The 22,744-nt window shown below is 37.8% G+C and overlaps 2 protein-coding genes across 7 annotated transcripts in view; one reads left to right on the forward strand and one right to left on the reverse strand.

The window, feature by feature from the left end:
* Positions 1-1,189: 1,189 nt before the first annotated feature.
* Positions 1,190-14,273, forward strand: LOC107092408 (dihydrolipoyllysine-residue succinyltransferase component of 2-oxoglutarate dehydrogenase complex, mitochondrial-like). Its single transcript, XM_015386880.1, has 15 exons — positions 1,190-1,320; positions 2,086-2,119; positions 2,203-2,242; positions 2,465-2,526; positions 2,608-2,682; positions 2,769-2,824; positions 4,044-4,152; positions 7,750-7,920; positions 8,090-8,175; positions 8,262-8,359; positions 10,091-10,221; positions 10,623-10,696; positions 10,786-10,869; positions 10,945-11,112; positions 13,903-14,273. Exons 1-15 carry the CDS (start codon positions 1,258-1,260, stop codon positions 14,035-14,037), a joined length of 1,386 nt encoding a protein of 461 aa, XP_015242366.1. The 5' UTR covers positions 1,190-1,257; the 3' UTR covers positions 14,038-14,273.
* A 3,158-nt stretch (positions 14,274-17,431) lies between these two features.
* The window catches only part of rps6kl1 (ribosomal protein S6 kinase like 1), a 13,437-nt gene continuing 8,124 nt past the window's right edge, over positions 17,432-22,744 (reverse strand). For all 6 annotated transcript variants that reach the window (XM_015386810.1, XM_015386813.1, XM_015386812.1 and 3 more), the window contains exons 7-12: positions 21,693-21,825; positions 20,195-21,595; positions 18,562-18,651; positions 18,342-18,424; positions 18,145-18,240; positions 17,432-17,577 (exon numbers count right to left, since the gene is read on the reverse strand). In XM_015386810.1, the coding sequence (XP_015242296.1) occupies positions 17,467-17,577; positions 18,145-18,240; positions 18,342-18,424; positions 18,562-18,651; positions 20,195-21,595; positions 21,693-21,825 (1,914 nt within the window). In that variant the 3' untranslated portion in view covers positions 17,432-17,466. The remainder of the gene's footprint in view (positions 17,578-18,144; positions 18,241-18,341; positions 18,425-18,561; positions 18,652-20,194; positions 21,596-21,692; positions 21,826-22,744) is intronic.

The following is a 22,744-nucleotide window of genomic DNA, read 5'->3' on the forward strand; positions in this document are numbered from 1 at the left end:
AAAACATGTATATTATATTCAGTGTTTATATAGGTGCAAAATTGCTCTAAGAAATGTCCCATATACATTGTGATGGACTGGTGACTTATTAGGGGGTACCTTGGACATGAGCATGATTGTCAAATAAGAAAGTAACATAGCCTTTTAGGTACCGGTAGATCAAATGATTTCATTAATTATGTAAAAGCAGAAAGATTTGCTGATGTGGAAAGACCAATAAAGCCAAATACTTTTATAGTTTTAGGGAAAAGGAAGAAACAGAGATTATTTATTGATAGTTTTAATTTGCAAAGCTGAATTTGAAATGATACCAAGATTTCTTAAGGCAGATCCCTCAAAGAAGCCTTTCTTTATCAGTTAAGATATTTGAATACAGCCCATTTATGGTGATACCTGGCAATGGAGGCTTCATGCTGTGGGGATGCTTTTCTCTCATAAGCACATGACAAATAAGTGGAAGCAGAGATTTAAAAAAACAAAATGGCCTGAGACTCTGACAGATGTTCAGTTTTCAGTGCAACAATGACCAAAGCCTGAGTGCTCAAAAGTCCTCAAGATTTAGGCTGCTATCCTGCAACTGTGATGCATCCCTTTCTTCATCAAACTAACATCAGAAGAAGTGGCTCCTTACAACACTTTGAGAGATAAATTACATGCTGATAAGGGAATTGTACATTTGATTAAGGGTTGTTGGAGAAGAGATGAGTCCAAAATTTGGGGCATAGCAGTCTTATAGGACTGAACCTTGTGACCTTTAAACTAAACATACTGTACAGCCTGTGCAGCTATGCTGTGGTCCAAAGGAATTAAATAACTGATCATTTTTAGCAAGTCTATAAAATGTATTTTCACAGATTTATTCTTAATCCATCACGACTAGCTAGATTACACAGAATAAATGTATACATGTGAAAAACTGGAAATCAAAATTTCAATGGGTGGACCTACTTCCAATACACTCAGGTAGGTACATTGACAATAATATATTACTAAAAAATAACCATAGTTTATTTATATGGTAGATTTATCGTTACATATTAGCTTATTATGGTTTATATTTGCTGAAACTAGTTTAGTTTATATGTAGTTTATATGGTTAGGTTGTGTTTATACAGTGGAAGCTCGCCCTCTCCCCCCTTTCAGCTTCAGCACTTGGTTCATTCCACGCAGCTTCCTCAACTCACCCCGCGCCCAGTCGTTCTCATCGATGTGACCGGAGTTTCTCTTCCGCTGACAGCCCGCTGTCACACAGTGATCATGCTATCCCATTCCCGGTGTCTCACCAGGAATTTCGGCCGCTCCCTCTCTGCCATCCGCCAGGTATGTGCAACAATGCCGGACCGGCTCTTCCGCTTAGCTTTCTCTGCCTCCGGCTTTGGAAAACTCGCAGTTTTATTGCAATAAGCTTATCTGCGCTAGCATTAGCATTAGCATGTCCCTGCCGTAGGCCACGTCTAGGCCGGAACATTGCGAGCCAAGGGCAGGGTGACACTTGTCAGCATAAATCAGTGCTGCCAACACCAGTAATTTGTAATATTAACACTGGATATATTCAACTAGCATATTTAACTTTCATTTTAATCTGTTCAATAATATTCATGCATAGACCAGAAACATGCTAATTAGGAAAAGCTAAAATTGTTAGCTAACTGCATTTAGCTGTCATTTGACTGAGGTCATACTGTGGTGAAAGTGAGAAAACAGTAAAATTAAGGTTATGCTAGTATTTCGACCATTGTCTAACTTGTTTATAAGTGAGACCAGATGTATCATAACTTTCTAGGTTTTGTTTTATTCCAGACTCTTTGCTTTGTGTCAGTAAAGACCACAATGCAGTTATGCGTTAGTTTAAATCCTTATTCTTTTATATTTAACCACTTCAGGAAAGCCTCTTAGCCAATTAAAATGTTAAATTGTGTTAAAATAAAGCTGTAAAAAAATGACCAGTAGAACCCAATTTTTTCTAATGCAGTACAGCAGATATGTTTGAATGCTCCCCGATTTACTGTAATTTAACATAGTTTTGATCATATTTCTTCATGTATAAGTTGCAGGTGTCTTGACAGGACTGTATCTTTTTCGCAGGGCAACAATGGGTTAGCTCGTCGGGCCACTGCAGGTATATTATGTTGTTGCTGAAGTATAGACTAGCCACATACATCTAAAATGTTGTTTATATACTTTTCTGTTCTCTGTTTTTAGTTTTGTCAACTTGCCATCCTATCACCGTAAACAACAACGTGTAAGTATATACGATCCTTAAAATAGTGAAGCGCTGTCAAGGTTTTATTGAATGTTACATGGTAACTGTGCTGTCTGACTTATGTTTATGTCTGTATGACAAAAGATTACTAATGGCTTTTAATGTTTCAAATTGACCTAGTTTTAGATTTATTAATAATTTAGTTTTTTTTTTATGTTGGGTCGTGTTTCAAGTATGTGTTTTTTTTGTTTGTTTTTACAGACCATATAATCCCCGATCCAGTATCTTCCAAATCCAGTACTTCAGGACATCTGTAGCTTACAGTATGTAATCTGCTGTTTTTACACTTATTTTAATGTGATGAATGTGTAAAGAAAGTCTTTCCTTTTGACTTTGTTTCTCAGGAGATGAAGTCATCACAGTCAAGACTCCTGCATTCGCAGAGTCTGTCACAGAGGGGGATGTAAGGTGGGAGAAAGGTAATGCTTCTAACTAAGAACACTTGATTAACCACATTTCAGATTTCTGTAGATGCTAATGCAAAGTTATGTCTTTGTGTCCACAGCTGTTGGCGACACTGTCTCTGAGGATGAGGTGGTGTGTGAAATTGAAACAGACAAGGTACATTTTAGAACAAATTGGATTACCTGTGGAAAAACTTTTAAGCTGATTGTAAAACTTTAAATGAGATGCAAATTACCAGTGACTGAAGCTGAATTCAGCCGATAAAGGCAGCAAACACTTGCTAAACAGCTCAGAGCTTCTCCTCACGCATGATGATGATGAGGAAAGCAATGTCAATAGATGTTAAAGTCCAGAGTTCTCGCCAGTGTGTTTCAGCATAGTGGCCCATAACATTCAAATCATCTCTGCTAGGCTTCAAGTGAGGCTCAAAAAATGAGTATAGCAGCCTAGTGACTGACATATTGGCTGCCTCCATTAGGGTTCTGTGCAGCACAAACGCTGGTTACGTGGAAAGTAGAAAAATAAAAAATAAATAAAAATAAAGGATATAATATTTATAAGATATAAAGACTTCTGAGCGTAACTGCTGCAGTAACTGTGTTGTTTTAAGCATATATACCTCCTTTTTTGCACTTTTACATAAGAAAAATGCTGTGAAAATATCATTGACTTCCTCGGAGCAATTGGAGGCAGGTAAACACGTGCACTACTGTGCACACAGAGAGCGAGCTTTGAAATCAGGTGTGATGTGTCCAAGTTTGGAAGGATTCCCAAACAGCTGGTCTGTCAAACCAAAGCAACCAATAATCAGTGCGATGTTGCTGCACTGGGTCGTAGCTGCCTTACCCCAGCTGCAGATACATCCAGGTGGATCTGATAGTTTGCATATTAAGGGAAGATATTAACATTCCCTCCAACATACATGATTGTAAACAATTATAGCAAGCAGATAAAAAAATAAAGTGTGTAACGTAAGAAAAAAAAAATCCTGGTGAGAACCCTGGAGTCTAAGGGAATATAAGATTAAGAAAAATCCTAAAAAAGCATAACAAAAGGCTCCGTAAAGAAGATTTGTCAGAATTTAAACCAAGTGAATCCAAAACTATTCCACATGAGGGTTTTTGGATGGAGCATATTAACAGATTAGTTAATATAAATGCTGCTCTAAGTGGGTTACTCCGGTTAACTACTAATCGATTACTAAATTATTTGACAATTATTTCAATAGTTGATTAATCTGATTAATTTTTCCAGCCCTTCTATTTATTAAAATTGGCTCCAAACAAACTCTAACACCTCAGGAAACCCAGAAATAAACCAAATTGGTGTTAAACTATTACTTTTTTTTTCATTGAATTTCTTTTTGTGCTTTCAGACATCAGTGCAGGTGCCCTCTCCTTCTGCTGGAGTAATAGAGGAACTTTTGGTCCCAGATGGGGGGAAGGTCGAAGGAGGAACACCACTTTTTAAGCTTAAAAAAGGAGGTACGGTCAGTTAGATTTTTCTCTTTAACTGCATTCCTATAGAGAGTTTCTGACAAGACTTGAGCATTGCTTGAATTGGAACAATTCTGATTCCTTCCTTTGAGAGGAAGGATCATAAATGTTAACATGTTCTATATGAGCAGGTTAACCGAGATCAGTGTGGATGAAATGATCGCAACTTCACAATGAATTCTAAATTTGAGTAAACATTATTATACATTATTATAAATCATTACGTAGTTATTTCCAATCAGCACATAAATATCAAACCTATGAACAGTAATAGAATCTTAAGAATGTTCAGAGTTACAGTTTCTCATCGATATTTATTTGAAAACTTAATTGAAACAAAATTACACATATCCAGTGTCTGATGCAACAGGTACTTATGCTGTATGAGACAATTTTAGTATTTTATTTACTTGATGACAATGGCAGTGCCAGACTAAGTGTCAGAGCTGAAGGAAAAAACATCACACAAGGAAAGTAATCCCAGAAGTTTTTATCCTTAGTATTGTCTACCACACCTCAGTGTCACCAAAATAGGCATGGATTTAGTGATTTACTTTTGTGGGCAGAGCAACGGTAAGATTTCATGCTCAGTTATTCACTTACTGGGTTACATCATATAAAATAATCTATGGATTATGCTGGTTACGCTTAAAATTATTTAGAAGTTTGGCTAACTGAACTGAAAGGTGGGGCTGTCATCCAGAGGCCTGTGGTGTTGAATCACATCGGCCGTACACAGTCTTATGATATGATCCCATTTCAAGTGTCCCAGGTAATTGACTGGTCAATTACTTCGGCTGTGGCTTCATCAACATTAAGCCACACTTTTGAATGCTGCTGCATAAATGGATGGTTGCTCAGTCAACCCTGCTGATTCTTCTTCACTGATATGAGGCAGCTTCTATTTCCGGTCGGTGAACTTGGCATTAAAACTATGAATTGTAAAAAGAAATTTAGAATGATTCCAAGAGAATTGAAAGGTTAAAACTAGGGCTGCAAATAACGATTATTCTGCAAATCAATCTGTTAATTATTTTTTCAATTTATTTATTAATAATCGAATATCAAAAGGTTCCTTAAAGAAAACTTGGCAAAATTTAACCAATTGAAAACAAACTTTTTTCACTTGAGTAGTTCTGGATAAAGCAAAATTTATGAAATGCAAAATGTTAAAACATTTATTTATTTTTTGACAGTTTTGGTGTAATTACTGCTCCAAGTGAGTTGCCCTATCAGCTAAAGGCACATTTTAGAGTCTCTACACTCCAGTTAATCATTATTGATTGATTGATAGATAGACTTGATTGATCTCTCAGTGGAGAAATTTGCTTGTTTCATCGATTAATCGATTACTAAATTAGTCAATGTTTATTTTGATAATCGGTTAATCACGATTAATCCAATTAATTGTTTCTGTCCTAGTTAGAACTGGTTCTGATTGATTCACTGTGCTCAACCTGGTTTCCTTAAAAAAAAAAAGCCATACGTTTATTATTCTTAAATTACATTCTAAATTTCTCATCTGAAGCAGGTGTTGTAGTTTGTTTGAGAAATCAAATCAAAACCTGCATTATCCCTTAAGAGCATCTTCGTCATACAAGAGGGTATATTTAATAAGTTTGGTTTTGAAAGCTTTGTTGATTAAAATCTTGCCATTAACCATAGTTCAGTATGAGATCCTGGGTCAAAATTCCACCAAACAATTGTTTTGACATAGAAATCTAAAATTGGCATGTATAATATAATCTAATAGCTTTTTTTTTAACAGCCGCTAAGATTATGTACAAACAATGCAGTTAAGTCTATAATATTAATATTTTGATGTGTAGACACCTCGAAATAAACATCAGTTATTTTAGGACTATGTCTTGAGTGCTTAATGCACCAAGTAATGATTCCTTTCATTATTTTTATTGATGAAACTCATTTAATTTAGGCTGTTGTTAATGGATTTTAAGCTGTAGAGACTGTATGTTTTCAGCAGTTTTAAAACCTAGGTTTTCAGCAACAGTTTTATTGTCTGCCTACAATCCATAATCGTTATGAATCTTACTGTTTGAACAGTCCAGATACAGAACAGGAAAATAATTATGTTCCATTGATTTCATTTATATAGCAGCAATTTACTGTACATTTAATCTCAAGGCCTTTTACAATGACAATTTAATCAGACCATGCAGTAAGATTTTTTATATTTAAGGAAAACCAGCTGATTGCATCAGCAGCAATCCCTCACAGCAAGCATGCATGCAGCAAAAGTGGAGAGGGGAAACCTCCAGCAGAACCAGGCTCGGTGTGAGCGTCAAATCTACAGAGGCCGAGTAGGGATTTGCAAACACAGAAGCAGACATGCAAAATGAACATAGGACTGATCTATGAATGCTTTCTATATTAGAAAAGCTAACGACAAACTGTCTCCTCGGATGGCTCTGTGTGGGGAAAGGAATAAAAGACAGCTGATACAGTTAGTCACAGTAAAAGCTGAGCCCATAGATCTGTCTAGGAGAAAAACAGAAACACTAAAAACAGGCTGAACTCGATCATCTATAATCAAAGGTGTTAATGGCAGTAGCACAGCTAATACTTCTTTGTAAGGTTGAGTCACAGCCAAACAGTAACGGACCAGATGAAGCTATTATAACACAAAGCAGAGTGAACATAAAGCTAGTGGTTGGCCTAACAAATACTGCAGAATGGTAGAATAGAGATAGAATGATGAAAGTGGGGTCCCTATGTCCTCCAGAAGTCTAAGCCTATAGCAGCACAACTATAGAGATAGCTCAGGATAACCTGAGTCACTCTAACTATAAGCTTTATCAAAAAGGAAAGTTTTAAGCCTAGCCTTAAAAGTAGACACGGTGTCTACCTCATGGATGAAACTTTTTGTTGGTTCAAAAGGAGAGGAGCCTGATAACTAAAAGATCTGCCTCCAATTCTTCTTTTAGAAATTCTAGGAACCACTGGTAAACCTGCAGTCAGAGAACAAAGTGTTCTTTTTGGGACATAAAGTACAGCAGTTCTCTGATATAAGATGAAGCTTGGCTATTTAAGGCGCTATATGTGAGAAGGAGGATTTTAGGTTCTATTCTAGATTTAATATATTCTAGATCTAAGAGAAGCAAGGGTAGGAGAAATATATCTTTAATTTTGATCAGAACTCTGGCTGAAGCATTTTGGATCAGCTGAAGGCTTTTAACTGTAGCTTGTGAACTTGATGGTAAAGAATTACAATAGCCCAGCCTTGAAGTAACCAATGCATGGACTAGTTTCTCAGCATCACCCCTGGACTCATTTTTCCAATATTCCCGAGATGAAGGAAGGAAAAAATAACAAACTTTAGGTTATTTTTATAACCTAAAGTTATGAAACAAGTTAATATACTTGAGGTATTCTTACATGTTTCTTGTAGGTGTTAAATGTAAACAATGTTCTAAATAGTGTGTTCATTTTATTGTATGTTTTTATTTTTACAATTTTATTTTTGTCAATGTAGAGTTCTAAAAGTTTCAGAAAGCCATTTACAGTAGTAGGGTTGAGCTTAAGGAAGTAGCACTCACTTTTTCTTTTTTCTTTGTGCATCTTCAGCCGGGGCCCCCAAAGCTCCAGAAGGTTCAAAAGCCGAGGCCCCAGCTGCCACTGCTGCCCCGCCGCCTCCTGCTGCTCCAACCCCCCCTCCCCCATCCACTGCGGGGCCCATTCCCACCACCATGCCCCCGGTGCCACCTGTGCCAGCACATGCTATGGACACCAAACCAGGTTAGTAGACATCGGACAGACGGCCCCAGTCATGTGAGAACTCATTTGCGGGACATCTGTGTTCTTATCCTCAAACTTACAAAGCTAATTGTTTTATATGGTGACGGCAGCACCTTTAGCTGTCCAATACTAGAGGCGCTGACTGCTTCGTTGTTTTACTGTCTTAAAGTTTCAGCCATCAAACCCACCGCTGCTCCATCGGTACCAGCAGCCCATGCAGAGGGTGGAGCTAAAGCAGCAAGGACCGAGAGCAGAGTAAAGACAACCTCAATTAATTCTATATGATACAGTTTACCAATTATATTTATGTAAAAAAATGTGTTTCTGCGTTTCCTTATTAGGTGAAGATGAATCGCATGAGACTAAGAATTGCCCAGAGGCTGAAGGAAGCCCAAAACACCTGTGCTATGTTGACTACTTTTAATGAGGTCGATATGAGGTAGGAAATTCTCAGTTAGTTGACCTACATTATTAAACCCTCAAAAGCTATTTTAGATGATTTGTTAAATGTTAAATCCGCTCTGCTGTGTACTTGTACTTGTCTCTGTTTCTGTGCATATCTTTTTTTTTTCCCAGTTTTTTCTTAAAGTTTGTATTTATTCAGACTTCCTGTCTAAGTGCCGTTATGTATGCATCTGTGTTAAAAGGTGCAACAACACTTCAACAAATGGTTATAGATTGGAATCTGCCCAATAGGAAAAGCTTTTTGAAACCCAATATCCTCTTAAACACTGGAATGTAAATATTTGGTCATAATTCCATCTAAAACGAAGATAAGAATTGTTAAAACGGGTTTTATTAATTTACAAGGAAGCTTTAGTGTCTGCACTCGCCCCCTCTGCTGAAGAGGACACTTTGAGGATTTCTTTCCCCCCGCAAATGTGTGGTGTCGGCTTTCGGCTATTCAGGGTTTTCTGTGTATTCTAATTGGATTGACATTGACGGTCTGGAGGAAGACTTCCCAGTCCAGGGCTCATCTGGAGCCGAAGGAACTGGTCGGAACAGGAGGCGGGAGCATCTGCAGAGGCCCACAGAGACCTGCGCTCTGAGTGGAAGAGCTGCCTCGACTGATATGGGCTTTTATGACAGCCCAATAAGATTTACAGGCCCTAGAAAGTGAAGATTTTTATCGCTTCTTCTCTCCTTTCTCGGAGAGTCTGTGTCTTGGGAGGGGCTAATTATGTTAGCGGAGAAACCCTAGAGCTCCAACAGGGTTAGAGACAGGAAAACAAACAATTAAAAGGAGAGATACAAGAGAAAAATGAGCAAAACTGAAACAATTAGCAGACCAACTTCAATAGCTTTATACCCACTATCTTCAGGACCATTATCAAAAACTGGATCCTTCCTCCTGGTTTATTTAGTAATTCCATTTTATTTAAAACAATAATTTGTTTTATTGTAATTGGAAATGATAAAGTTAACAATATTGTAATATTTAAATTTAAAGCTGAAATATGTTTATGTGTCAATAAGGAACTGATTTACATTCCTTATAAATGCATTTCTGTTGATTTTAAATATTGCGTATGACCTTGATAGGGATGGCCGGGAGGCGCTGCTGGGTTGATTTATTGAGGTCCTTTCAGCTCATCTAGATTGTTGGGGTTTATAATGACCTGTGCTTAAATAGCTCATCATGAAGTCGGGGAACTGGAAATGTAGTTATTCAGTTTATTAATTTACACGTTCACACACTGATGGTGGCAAGCTCCATTGTAGCCGCTGCTGCGCTGGGCCTCACTGACAGAAACAGAGCAACCTGTTACAAGGAATGAAACGGTTACAGCTGTTTCATTTGCATGTCATTTTTCTATATGTTGTGATTGTAGCTGCAGTAACAACCTCTTAATTTCTCATAAACTGTTTTAAGGATTTTGTTTTTTAGTTCTCCCAAGTCTCCTGGCTGCTTTTGCACAAGTTTTTCCTTTCACTTAGCTACCATTTGCATACAGTGACTGCATAGGGTATACTAATGCATTGCACATAAAACATTTACATTAAATTAGTTAGTGGAATTATTTAAATAAATACTTTCATGCTGTATTTGACCAGCACATATCTTAGAACCTTTACAGTGTATTGATGTCATTCCCATTTTTCTCTGCATAATTTCAGACACCTTCTGTGTTTGCAGTTCTCATTTTTGCCTTCTATGCTCTTTCTGCAGTAACATCAGTGAGATGAGGAAGGCTTACAAAGATGCTTTTCTGAAAAAACACAACATCAAGCTGGGCTTCATGTCTGCGTTCGTGAAGGCCGCCGCGTACGCTCTAGTTGACCAGCCTGCTGTCAATGGAGGTACAGAATAAGGACTTTAAAGACTAAATAACCTTAACTCTGTGGTGGCAGTTTCAATTTGTCTTTGCACGTCTGGTTTCAAGGTGGGCCAAGTGTGTGTGTGGTGAAGAAAAAGATTTAAGTTTCATTGCCCTACCTCAAAACCAACTCCTAACTTATTTTCTTCCCCTAGACTCCCCTGACCTATTTAGATAGACCACAGTGAAACTGGGGTGGGACGTGTTGCTGCCTTTTAAAGATCTATAATGGTCTGCGGTGTTGATTACCCACAACTTTTGACTTGCATGTGAGAGCGAGTGGTTTACAAGAAAATAGCTTTACCTTGATAGACATGAAGTGAGAACTTATAATTTAACCTGGACAAGTAATTTGTGTAATCTTCATGAGCTTTGTCTTTCCAGTGATTGACGATACGACCAAAGAGATTGTGTACAGGGACTATGTGGACATCAGTGTTGCTGTTGCAACGCCTAAGGTAAAAAAAAATATATATATATTTTACTGAAAAATATGTTTCAGAAGTAGAAGGTGCACTAAAAACTTAAAAATGTATCTGTCTTTCAGGGTTTGGTGGTTCCCGTAATACGAAATGTAGAAGAAATGAACTTTGCTGATATTGAGAAGGCAATCAATTTGTTAGGAGAAAAGGTGAGTTCATCAAACACTTTTTTTTTTTGCATGCACGCTGCTCACTTTTAATGTTTTATTACTTTGCATTCATAGGCACGTAAAAACGAGCTAGCTGTCGAAGACATGGATGGAGGCACCTTTACCATCAGCAATGGCGGCGTTTTTGGGTCCTTGTTTGGCACACCTATTATCAACCCACCACAATCTGCTATTTTGGGCATGCATGGCATCTTCGACAGGCCTGTTGCAGTTGGTGGCAAGGTGTGTATTTCCATTCCTGTTATAGATGCGGAGAGAAGTCTGGGTTGTGATTAGAATTGGTAGATTTTAAACTTGCTTGCTGCCAATCTATAGCTAGAAAAGATCCATACCACCTGCAGGTCATGCATGGGGGCCTTGTTTTTGGTGTGGAAGTCAGTAGTTTAGAGACAAAACTCTGTTGTCCATCTAAAGTAATGTTTTAGCTTCTAAAATGAAAACAAACTTTATTTTTTTTTTTTGCAGAGGGACATTAAATCTTCCTTTTAAAACTAATTTTAATCACAAAAGAATGACTTCAGTAAATAACAAGTTTGACTGCATCACAGTGATGGTTGGTCTATTTAACCCTTTTTAAGAGGTCAATCGTATCGTCCAACAAGTAACGTTCTAAGGTTGTTCAAATACGTTCTCACTTCTGATACAGCACTCAGATGCAGCTTTGAATGTTGTTCTATACCCAGCCGATACGATATCATCACAAATTGTACATATTTTGATTGCTCATTTTGGATTGTGAAGTGTTTGAAAAGGCTTGATGAAGTGACATTACTCATAGAAAGATAGTCAACAGCAGTGGGTATGAGAACTGACCCAATACAGGGTTTCCACAGGTCATTAAATGTATTATTTTATCATAGCATTTAAAATGCTTTATTTAAAAAACAACAATTCTGTCAGATATATATCAGATATAATTGGTTCCACGTTAGGGGTGGGTATTGGCAAAGAAGTCATGATTCGATTCGAATCACGATTCACATGCCACGATGCGATTCTATCACGATGCATCGCAATACTTGAAATATTGCGATGCATTGCGATATTTTCACTGAACACTGTAAGAAAAAGACACAGCCATTACCAGTGGCTGACTGGCTGTGTATGATCTGGATAGTGTCTTCAATTGATACATAACTGAAAACAACTGAATTCATACATAGCTGTATTTATTGAAACCACTTTTGGAGGTATAGCCATGAAAACAAATACTGGACAGAAATATTACTATTACTGGTGTAGACACACTGACAAAAAGATCTTAGGATTCATCAAACTTAAAATAACAAAATAAGGATAATCTGTGCCGTTTACATGGCCTCAGTGGTCCTTTTGCAAATTACGTGCATCAAATCAATTAAATTTTTACCTTCTTTGTTTTTAAAGCCAGAATGCATCCAAGCATCTGACTTGAAATGTGATTGAGCCGCGGGGCGAATTTTCATAGTGTCCTCCATGTTTTCTTTACGAATGACTCGTCTCAGTATCCCACAGCCGGACATGCTTGTGACACAAAGCAGCGGGCGTCAACACATCCGCAGCGACATCTGCTGGACTGGAAGTTGTATTCCACTTGATTTGGCTGATGTGGCTGATTTTATTTGTTCATTTTTTTTTTTTTTTATAATCGATTCTTGCCTTCAAGAATCGATGCAGTAGATCACAAAAATTAGAATTGCGAAGCATTGTCATGACGATTATTTTGCACACCCTTATTCCACGTGTTTGAGCGGAACTGTTTCCGGTTGATTGGAAAGCCGTATGTTCGGAAATGAAGCTTGAGGCGGAGAAAGGCTAGAGAATGGGGGGAAATGCTAATTTTAACTAAAGTGGCTGGAAAACGAGGAATTCGGGCCATGGCCGCAGAGTCATTGAAAATTGTTTGTGGCATTAAAAAATATTTCTAAGAGCATTAAAAAGCATTAAATTAGAGTTACTCATTCCAGTATAAACCCTGCATTAACTATTACCACTTTTATCTGAGATGCAGGCAGATATTCTGTTTTTCTGCTGATATAGGCTCAGTTTCTGATATCTGTATTGGTTTGGAACATCCCTATTAATATACACGGGGGTAGGTAGGGCTATTGGTAATGATTTATCTATACTACTACTTTTAACAGCACTCAATATCCATTCTTTTTTTTTTTTCAAACTAAAGGTTAATAAACAAATAATTAGCACTGAAATGTTCTTTTTTTAACATTTGAAAAAAAACAAACCCAAAATGAATAAAAAAGGTAAAAATGTTAATATAGGCAAAACAATAAAAACACTAACTATATAAATAAAGGGCTGGAAAAAAGTATGATTCAAGGGGAGAGAAATATGAAAATTGGGAGGACTGAAAGTGATGCTTAAACGTGCTTAAAACTTAAACAAATGAACGTATATTTTACCTTAAGCCAAAATACATACACAAAGGCACAAAGTAGATAAGGTGAGAGGCTCCGTGGAAATCAAGTACAGGGAGGGAACTATTTAAAAGATTGTTTATATTATATCCACATCCCGCTTAGTAATCTTTGGGAGAATCAGTGGAAGCTTTGCTCATGTGTGACTCATTTCCAATGGGAAACGGGCTAAAGTGGCTTTCTTCCCTCCTCTGACTTCAGGCAGATTCCTGCATGAGGCTTACACTGGTTACCAAGTTTCAAACAACACAGAAAAAGTTACTACATTCAACATTATTTTTTTTGCTTGTTTTTGTTTCACTAAAGGGTCTAAAACACAATAACTCTGATAAAAGTAAAGGTGAGCATGGGAGAGCAGAACGTTAGCCCCTCCTCGAAATCTTTGTTTTCAAATATGGCTATTTACTATATATGTATAGCTATTAAAGGCTAATACATCTACAATAATCTTTTATTTGTGGTTTTAAAAGATCGGTGAGAAGATGCTAGCCACAAAATATTTGATCAGTGCATACAATTATTGTGGTAACAGCAACCACTTAAAACTGAAATTACTGTTTTAATCTGATGAAAATTTAATTTATTGTTGTTCATGTAGGTGGAGATCCGTCCAATGATGTATGTCGCTTTGACATACGACCACCGTCTCATCGATGGAAGAGAGGCCGTCACTTTCCTGCGTAAGATCAAGTCAGTGGTGGAGGACCCCAGGGTTCTCCTCCTCGACATGTGAACCTTTGTCAACTCCGGGCCCACCGAACCAACCCCACACCAACGGCTGCTGTTCACAACTAAGAAGAAAAAACTACCATAACTGCATTTAATGTAATGTATTGGTTAACTAGAGGGATAAACGAGGATTTATTGTGAAAAGTTCGGTTGTGCTGTGGACATTTGTAAGACCAGCTGAAAGGTTTAAGTCCTGGGCTTTGGGGTTTCAGGTGCTGGTCTTTTGATCAAAGAAACAAAGAGAAATGTTATTAAATTTCTTCGCCAAATGTCATTTTCTACAAAGAATAACAAATAAAAAAAAATCCACTTATTGTGAGATGACAGGCAAGTAACGATGCAACTACATAGAATTTTTATTATTGTGGTTGAGGAAAAGAACAATGAGCACACATTGGGCTAGAAAACAAGACACTATGTTTTAAAAATCTCCAAAGTGAAGGAATCCTCAGAGGTTTGAAATTCTCTTTTTGCTGTGTGAGATAGACTATTTAAGAGAAAAAGGAAAGTTTTAAACAATAAATACTTCATTATCCCACTGCTGCTTTTGTCTTGAATGTCTTTGCATCTGTTTCAGTTGCTGTTGTTTTTTAATCTGTAGGGATTAACTATTGATGACCGTAAAAGCCTTATGTGTAGCTTAAAAAAAAATGATAGGTAAACCAAATTTTACAGGGCAGCATAGGCTTAAGAATAGGTTTGTTCTCCCAGTTTTAGTTGTTTAAGAATCTTGATATTGCTGTTTATCACTGCTATACTGTTTAAGATTAATTTAGGTTTACAGCTCAAACAAATATCAACATTTGATGGACCATGAGAGGTTTCAATGGACCCCTGACCTTTTCAGACCAAGGGTCCGTTTTAATTAGTAGGTTTAACAAACTCAAATCCTCCACTCTGAATTGATTGTCTAATGTTGGAAACTTGACTTTCAGTTTCACAAAACCTGCTTTTAGTTAGTTTAATCAACTAAGTAGGTCCGCTCAGAATTGAGCACATGTTTAACAACTATGAAAAGCTTTATCAGCGGAACCCTGATTTGACGAGTCACGGCGACGAAAGGCAGGAGGAGGAGGAAGTGGCAATTTCACCCCACTGGGACTTCAATGCAGAAATAAAATAGAGAATGTCTTTAAAAGATAAACAGGGCTACAGCTGCAAAGGAGAGGATTGCTGCTATTGATTGCTGCTGAATAAATGCCTTATATGGAGTCTGGTATAGCGTAGCAGGCCATTTTTACAGTTAAAAGAGCACTCTTGTTCCATTGGTAGATCACTAAAGTAGGATTCTTCCTGGTTAAAATCACATTTCTAGTCAGAAACGTAATTACAATTTTGCAGCAGGGATTGAATTTCAGGAAGTAATAACTAAATTGCACTTCTAAGAATTAAGTTTTATATATCTAAAAATATTTACACATTGTAAGTGGCAGTTTTGCCATTAATCCGATTGACTGAATATGTATTTATCTGAATTACTTTTCTTCATAGTCAAAATAATAAAAATGCTGACCAGTAGTTTATTGCTTGAATGTTAATGGTTAATACATCTATTTAGGTGAAATCACCTGTCAGCAGGAGAAATTGACATCTAAAAGCATTGTTCTAACAGGTAGGACCTGTGCATCATCTCATAGGGTTCCTCCCTATTCTACCTTTAATTATACAGTAAAAACTCTGTTTACACCCGCTTGGATGTAATGTCAATAAATGACCATTGTTAGTGGTTATCAGCCCAATAGAATGGCTTCAGACTGTTTCTCCTGCCTAGCAGTAGGGTCAGTGGGTTATCACCGAATGAATCCTGATCCTATCCTTGTAATTAATTTTCCCCCACAGAATTAAGCTATTTATGTGTAATCAGAAAATAATTTCACTAGTTCTTCCTAAACTGTAAAAGAAAAAGAACCGCATGCAGCTCATATTATCTAACAAATAAAAAAACAAAAAAATATCATATTCTATCAACTGAGTTGTCAATTCCTCTCCCTATAAATAGCCTGTTTAATTCTCAATTAATGCTGATCCTTGTCTAAAGGACATGAAATATTTGTTTTCAAAACCTAATCAATTGACCTAGGGATTTTTTTTATTGTGGGCATAAAACTAAATCAGGAAAAAAAACAAAAAAAAAACATGATTTGCTCTAAGGAGAGTGGAGACAGGACATGATCTGCTCCTGGCTAGGCTATCTGTGGTGAGACGGTTACTGTGGTAACAGAAACGGGTTGCATTAACTCTCTGAAAACTCGGTGTCCCTGGTGTTAGGTAAAGAAAACTTGAGAGTTTTCAGTAAACCTTTCTGAAACCAACTCCAACAATCTATTGGTTTAAAAAAAAAACTTTTCTAATGTAAATATTGATTCCTTTAAAAGCTGATGATTGGAGAATGTTTTATAACTATGAAAACAAAATCCTAAACAAATTGATTTATGTAGCATATAAAGATTTTTTTTAATCTAAGAATCCAAATCGATCTTACTGCAGAGTTTAGTATTGAATCAGTCTTTCCATCACAGGAAAATACCTGACTATTAACCCAAGACGGCCGTCTAATCCAGAGCTATCTTCTTTCATTGTTACAGTGAATGTTCTTGTTTTTCTGTCAGTCACAAATCCATTCAGAGTCTTTGTTTGGAAGGGTTTATTGACATGCAGGATGGTTATGAAGGTGATATGTAAAACCTAGTTATCAAAAATTGCATCAAAACACAATAAGTTCCTATGAGTTATATGCAAATCAGTTTGTGCCTGTACTTATGAATCACAGTGCCTTGGAAAAGCATCTGATTTTTCACATTTTACCACATCACAAGATGACATTAATATTTAGAGATTGAGGAACACAGAAAAATCTTACTGAAAAGGGGCAGGTCCCTCTGGCGGCTCCTTTATTCAAAGGTTACCACAGTAGGTCAAAACCAACTTTCGTTTTTATGCCAGACGCTCTACCTAATGTAACCAGGATAGATCTAAATTGTATAATTGTGTATTGTCCTTTGATAGGCTGTGCTGGGTTTACCCCTGGCTTTTGCCCATAAGATGGATGAATAAAATCCCATCTGGGAAGCATGGTGGAGGCAGCATCATGCATCTATAAGCACTAAAATGCTTGGATGGAACTTAATGCAAACGAAAACAACGAAGGAGCAAAACATTTCTGACTTGTGCTTCAGAATCATGTGCTACTTTGTGTTGGTCTGGCAAATAAGATGACTAAGTTTGTAATTTTATGCTGGTGTAGTTTGTAGTTGTAGTTGTTGTAATGTGAAAAAGTCAGGTATGAATGCTTTTGCAAGGCACTTGAAATTCAAAGCACAACCTTTTCTTTGAATATTCTCATGTAACATTTGGGCTTCATCCACTCTGGACATGATGGTGAAATCCAAATTGTCCACTCTGGCAAAAAAAAAAAAAAACAATAAAATCCCTGCTAGCAGGAAAGAGCCTTCCAGGACACACCACTGAAGAATGGATGGCATTTAATGTCGCTTACTCCTCCACCTCCAGAACCCAAGCGATAACCCGCATCGAACTGAAGCAACTGTAGGGAGAAAAAAATCTTTGATTCAGAGCTTTAACAAGGTTTTAAGGTAAATTATCAGGTCTTTTTTTTATATAAAACCTTACAAAAGTTTTTATATTCCTTGAAATCTGAGATCACCAGTCAAAAGAAAGATAAAACTGTTATAGGATGTAAAGCCAATCAAGAATTTGCTGCAAGATATAAAAATACAGAGAAAATATATGTGCTTCTTTGTGCTAAAGCCAATATTTATGTTTAAACTGTGACTAAATAGGAAAATGGTCAAGCTGTACACTGGAAAAAACATCTAGAAATAAAAAAAAAGTTAAATTAAGTGTATTTATCCTTAATTTGAGTAGGTAAATGAGATATTTTGCCAATGGAACAAGTATTTTTACTCTTAAAATAAGATAATCAGATAATATGCACTTCAAATACCATAAGACATTGGTGAAATGTCTCTTTTACCTCCAATCCAAGAACAAATGCACTTATTTTAAGAAAAAAATGACTTATCTAGATTTCGATTTTTTTTCCCCAGTATATAAGTACTTTTGCAAGATCCTGTAAATCCTTTACTCTAACCTCAGTGAGCAGGGAAGCTGCTGCAGCACTTAGATGGTCGGGGATGACCAGCTGGGTGTGGGAATGGATTCCTGCTGGATGCAGCTGCCAAAGGGGCTGGAGGAGCATACAAAACCTTTAGATTTCTCACAACATAGAGAATGGACAAACACCAGCTTCAATGCAATCACATTACACATCTCCATCTTTCATGTTACCATTCCTGTTAGAAGTTCAAACAGCAAAGCCCCAAGACTCCACCAATCACAAGCTTCTGTTATCCTTGAAACTCCTCCAATTTCTGGGAACACACAATGGTCTGGATTAGGAATGTTGCTTAAAATGTCTTCAGAAATGCCATCTAGTGTGGTACTACCAGCATGTTGCCACTAGGTGGCAGATAACACCAAGGAGATTTGAGATGACAAATATCCTTACCTGGAGCACAGTACATCTGTTCAATGGCTTTGGAGCTGATCTCTGACTGAACCTCACTCCACTGGCTGAAAAACGTCAAACACACCTTTCCTGTGAAAACATGTTGCTTAGTCAAACTGCAAAATAGCTTTTTGTTTGCTTATAACCTTGCACTCCTCTTGTTAAATTGCCTTTTTTATGATGTAAAAATTAGACCATTTTTACAGTAACATTTTTTTTAAGAAAATGTTACTGTTTCCTTTAACTTGGACAGTTGAAAAATCTAGAAGTGGACATACCTACAAAAATGATGAAAGGTCAGATGAAAGCTGCTCCAAAAGGCTTCTAAGAGCCAAACAGCAGCATTAAAGGAACTTTAGGGATTGTCTGACAAGCAGCAGCTGTGTGCTTCAGGGGAAGATGGTACCCAATGTTCTTCATCAATCTGGAAGTCCTTTTTATTAGAGGAAAACTAATCCAACCCCATCTACATTATTTTTTTTGCAAAAACAATGCTTAGTCTCTTAAGAGTATGTCGGCAAACAAAGCCAGTTCTACTTTAAAAAGAGGAACTTTATACCAAAGTTTCAAAAGACTGCCAAATCCACAGTGAGGCATGGTAGTGTCTGCATCATGCTGTCGAGATATTACTGGGAAGTTATAAACATTCTTGTTATGATATTTATCATTGAAGATGTGTAGGTTTATTACACCCTGGTATGGGCTGCCTGTTGTGCATCAGAACTGATGTTTTAATCTAATTAGGACAGTTCCTCTGTCTGGATATACAGTTATAATCTTCATTTTGTACGTGGCAAAGATTTGGAAATGGAACTACAGCGGTGTCCTATTTTGATAAGGCTGGAGCCATGGATGTATAATCATATAATCATATAATGTAAAACATGATGATATGGCAGACTGTATAAAATGGCCTTTGAACTATTAATCGGGGCCACTTCCTGAAAGGTGAGCCCAGAGGTGGGCAGCGGCCATCTGTATATTCTATGCATTTTGTCTGATCTGAGTAAGATTACAATTTCTATCAAAATCTGTTGTCATGTCTCCTGGTTCTTTAATACTTATAAGTTATGAAATCTTATTTAAAGAGTTTGTCCTGAGAGATCTTTTTTCAGGAAAAAGAACCGGAAAGATAGAGCATCAGGGTGCATACACAGCGCCTATTTTTAACATTCTTAACAGCAGACAATATTTGCAGAAAATCTTCCAGTCAGCTGAAGGTGACACTAGAAGAATAATAAAGTAATGCTATGGTCCTGCCAGAGCTCAGATTCAATATCTGTGGTGAGCTTTGCACCGAGATTTCTTTTTATAGATTAAAAGTACCTTTAAGACAAGAGTTGGCAAATACAAAATATGCACTATTGAAAGAATCTGACAAAAAAAGACCTAGTATGTTGGTAAAATCAAAGAGCCTCACCAAAACATTAGTTCAATTGAGAAAACCTGCGTAACAACTTCCTTCAGATGTTTAAATATCACTTTAATTGGTTTCTATTGTTCAATTGAGCTGAATGGGTCGTAGGACACGGTAAGGTTGGAAAGTTCTCAGATGATTCATTTTTGTCTCCATTTTTCTTACATCTATTAAACCTGACAATTTAACGGGAGTAGAAAGAATTGCCGGTCTCACCGTTGCTGGTGAGCAGGATGTTCCTTGGGTTGAGATCTCGACAAAAGATGCCCTGCTCATGCAGACTCTCCAACGCCAACAGAATCTGCGCACCCCACACACGCACCTCGGCTTCTGGAAGCCCCCAACAGTTCTGCAAGGCCTTATCTGCAGGCCTGGAGTTCTTGGTAGGAAAACGTGGCAGATGACACCAGCCGTCCACCTCGATGATCTGGTCTTCTCCTTGCATCTCTGGTCCCTCCACATTCTTTTTGTTGCTGTGGCATGTGACTCCAAGAGGGTCAGGAGAGACCCAGCCTACATATGATCCCACTTTTTGGTTTTTCCCTCCAGGACTAAGAACTTCACAGGCCATTTCTACTCTCTGTTTTACCTCTGTAGGGCAATTTTCTCCTTTTTGGTGTTCATCTAATACTATCCCCTGTATATTTAGGCTACTGTGCAAAAATGAAGTCGTAAAATCCGGAGAGCTTTGTGAGATAATGCTTGTGTTCGTGTGATCAGAAAATACTGCTCTGTCTGTGCTCCGGATGACTATCATTCCATTTCTTTCTTCTACAACAGGGCTGCTTTCTTCCTTCAAATCAGCATTCATCTCTTCAGAACTTCCACCTAAAATGGATCCCTGTTGGGAGGCATTAGCTTCCCATGATGCTCTGCCATGGATTTGGGTCTGGCAATGGAGAGGGAGGTGCAAAATGGCAGGAGAGGAGCTTAAAGCAGCATTTTGACTTATTGGGGATTCTGGTCTTTTATATGAGGTCTGATTTGTTTGAGATGTTGCTCTTTGCAAATGATTGCCAGTCACTGCATAGGAGTTTGCTTTAGTACAGCTGTGCATCGGGTCTGCAGCTTCCCAGGCTGCCTCAAAGTCTGTGCTGCACTCTACCAGTCCCATCCCAGCTTTCTTTTTATGGAGTTCTGACATGACATCAAGAGCTTGGCTGACACGGGCACAAGGGAGAGGAAGAGCCGGCTTTTCCTGAGCTTCACTGGAATGCAAACACAAACTCGGGGCTGGTGGATGGAGCTGGGTGTTGACTTGTGTCCTTGTCAGGCCGGAGACTAGAGTCAGCTGATCCAGCTTGGTGTAAAACGACGCAGCCGACCGTGTGTTCTGGAGGCAGCCGGTCTCCTCAATGTAAGAGTGTGTCCCGCAGCTTTCCAATCGCTGTTGAGTCTCATGCCATGAGTTTGGGAAGTCTGTATCTGGACTCTCATCTGTAGGTTTGTGTGAACTCACTGCTCTGCTCCTGCTGCTGTGGTTGAAGTCTGTGGTGATTGAAGGGGAGGTGTGGCTTGTCTTCAGCATGATGTGGTGGCCAGAGGAGAAGCATGGGTCTGGGTGTTCCTTGGTCTTCTCATTTCTAAGTTTGCGCAACTTGGAGAAAAGTCGCCCACCTGTAAAAAACCAAACAAAAATGTCTCCTATTTATGTTTCTTATAATCCTGTGGACAGCTTTATCATTTATAGGGAAACCAGATGACAGTCACTTACCTTTGACATGCTCTAGATGCAGGTACACGGCATCCTCACTGACATAGTACCGCAGCAGCTTCACCATATAGGGCACACCTTGAGGAATAATGGTTGTTTGGTCTCTGCTCTCCCAGCTCGATTTGACGAGGCTCTGCCAAAGCACGCATGTTTTGATTTATTTAAATACGCTAGTTTGCACTTTGATATTTAGATAAAGTGATCTATTGTTTGAAACATCACTTTGAGCGTGTGTCACACTAGTGCCTTGCCAAGGCAACCTTTTCATATTATGTCATAGTACAACCACAAAGTTAAATGTTTTTTGTTTTTTCTGGCATTGTAGTTGTAGATAAAGAAACACACAGTAATGCATAGCTGTAAATGGGAAGGAAAATGAAAAATGGTGTTCTGTAGGGGGGTTGGTAGGGGTCCGTGGGTTGGGTGGATGAGTTCTACAAAAAAAGAAGTACGGTAATCACTGAAGTTTGGACTGTTCCTGACTTCACCTTTAATCGTTCAAAAATCTAAATGTGCTTTGTTTTAAACCCTTTTATTAAAGATCTGACCAGTTTATTGGTTCTTATTCTGTGAAAAAGGGATCTTCCACCTTAGTCTCTATTTTTTGCCATCTCTAACAGGTCTACTTGCTTGATGGCTTGTATTTACCTGTATCCTATGAACTGATTGGGTTCGCTGTCTATGCTAAAGAGAATCATTCCTCCAACATGATGCTGCCACCACCGTGTTTAAAAGTGCGTTCGATTTCTTTACAGTATAGGATGTGCAGTGTCTGTTTTCTCCTTTATATACTGCTATTCTTTTGTTGGCCTAAATGCTTAAGTAGGATATAATTTGACCAGACAAGCTTCCACAAGTTTGTCTGTGTCTTCCTTAACTCTTTTGTCAGTTTTGTTGGTTATGTTCCTCGATCTTGCCATGATAATGTCAAGTTTAACAACAATAATGTTCTCTTATAAATTTCTCTGGCCTTCGTAGCTTTAGCTAGTGTATATTGATACACATATACATATATATATATATATATATATATATATATATATATATATATA

Source organism: Cyprinodon variegatus, unplaced genomic scaffold (genome assembly GCF_000732505.1).
Source record: "Cyprinodon variegatus isolate N-32 unplaced genomic scaffold, C_variegatus-1.0 Scaffold379, whole genome shotgun sequence".
Classification (NCBI taxonomy): domain Eukaryota; kingdom Metazoa; phylum Chordata; class Actinopteri; order Cyprinodontiformes; family Cyprinodontidae; genus Cyprinodon; species Cyprinodon variegatus.

What these genes read in the sequence shown, in the direction of transcription:
- LOC107092408 (XM_015386880.1), top strand. Translation starts at nt 1,258, where the DNA reads ATGCTATCCCATTCCCGGTGTCTCACCAGGAATTTCGGCCGCTCCCTC. An exon ending in CAGCAAGGACCGAGAGCAGA is followed by an intron (nt 8,176 to 8,261) that starts GTAAAGACAACC and finishes TTTCCTTATTAG; the next exon opens with GTGAAGATGAATCGCATGAG. An exon ending in CCAGCCTGCTGTCAATGGAG is followed by an intron (nt 10,222 to 10,622) that starts GTACAGAATAAG and finishes TTGTCTTTCCAG; the next exon opens with TGATTGACGATACGACCAAA.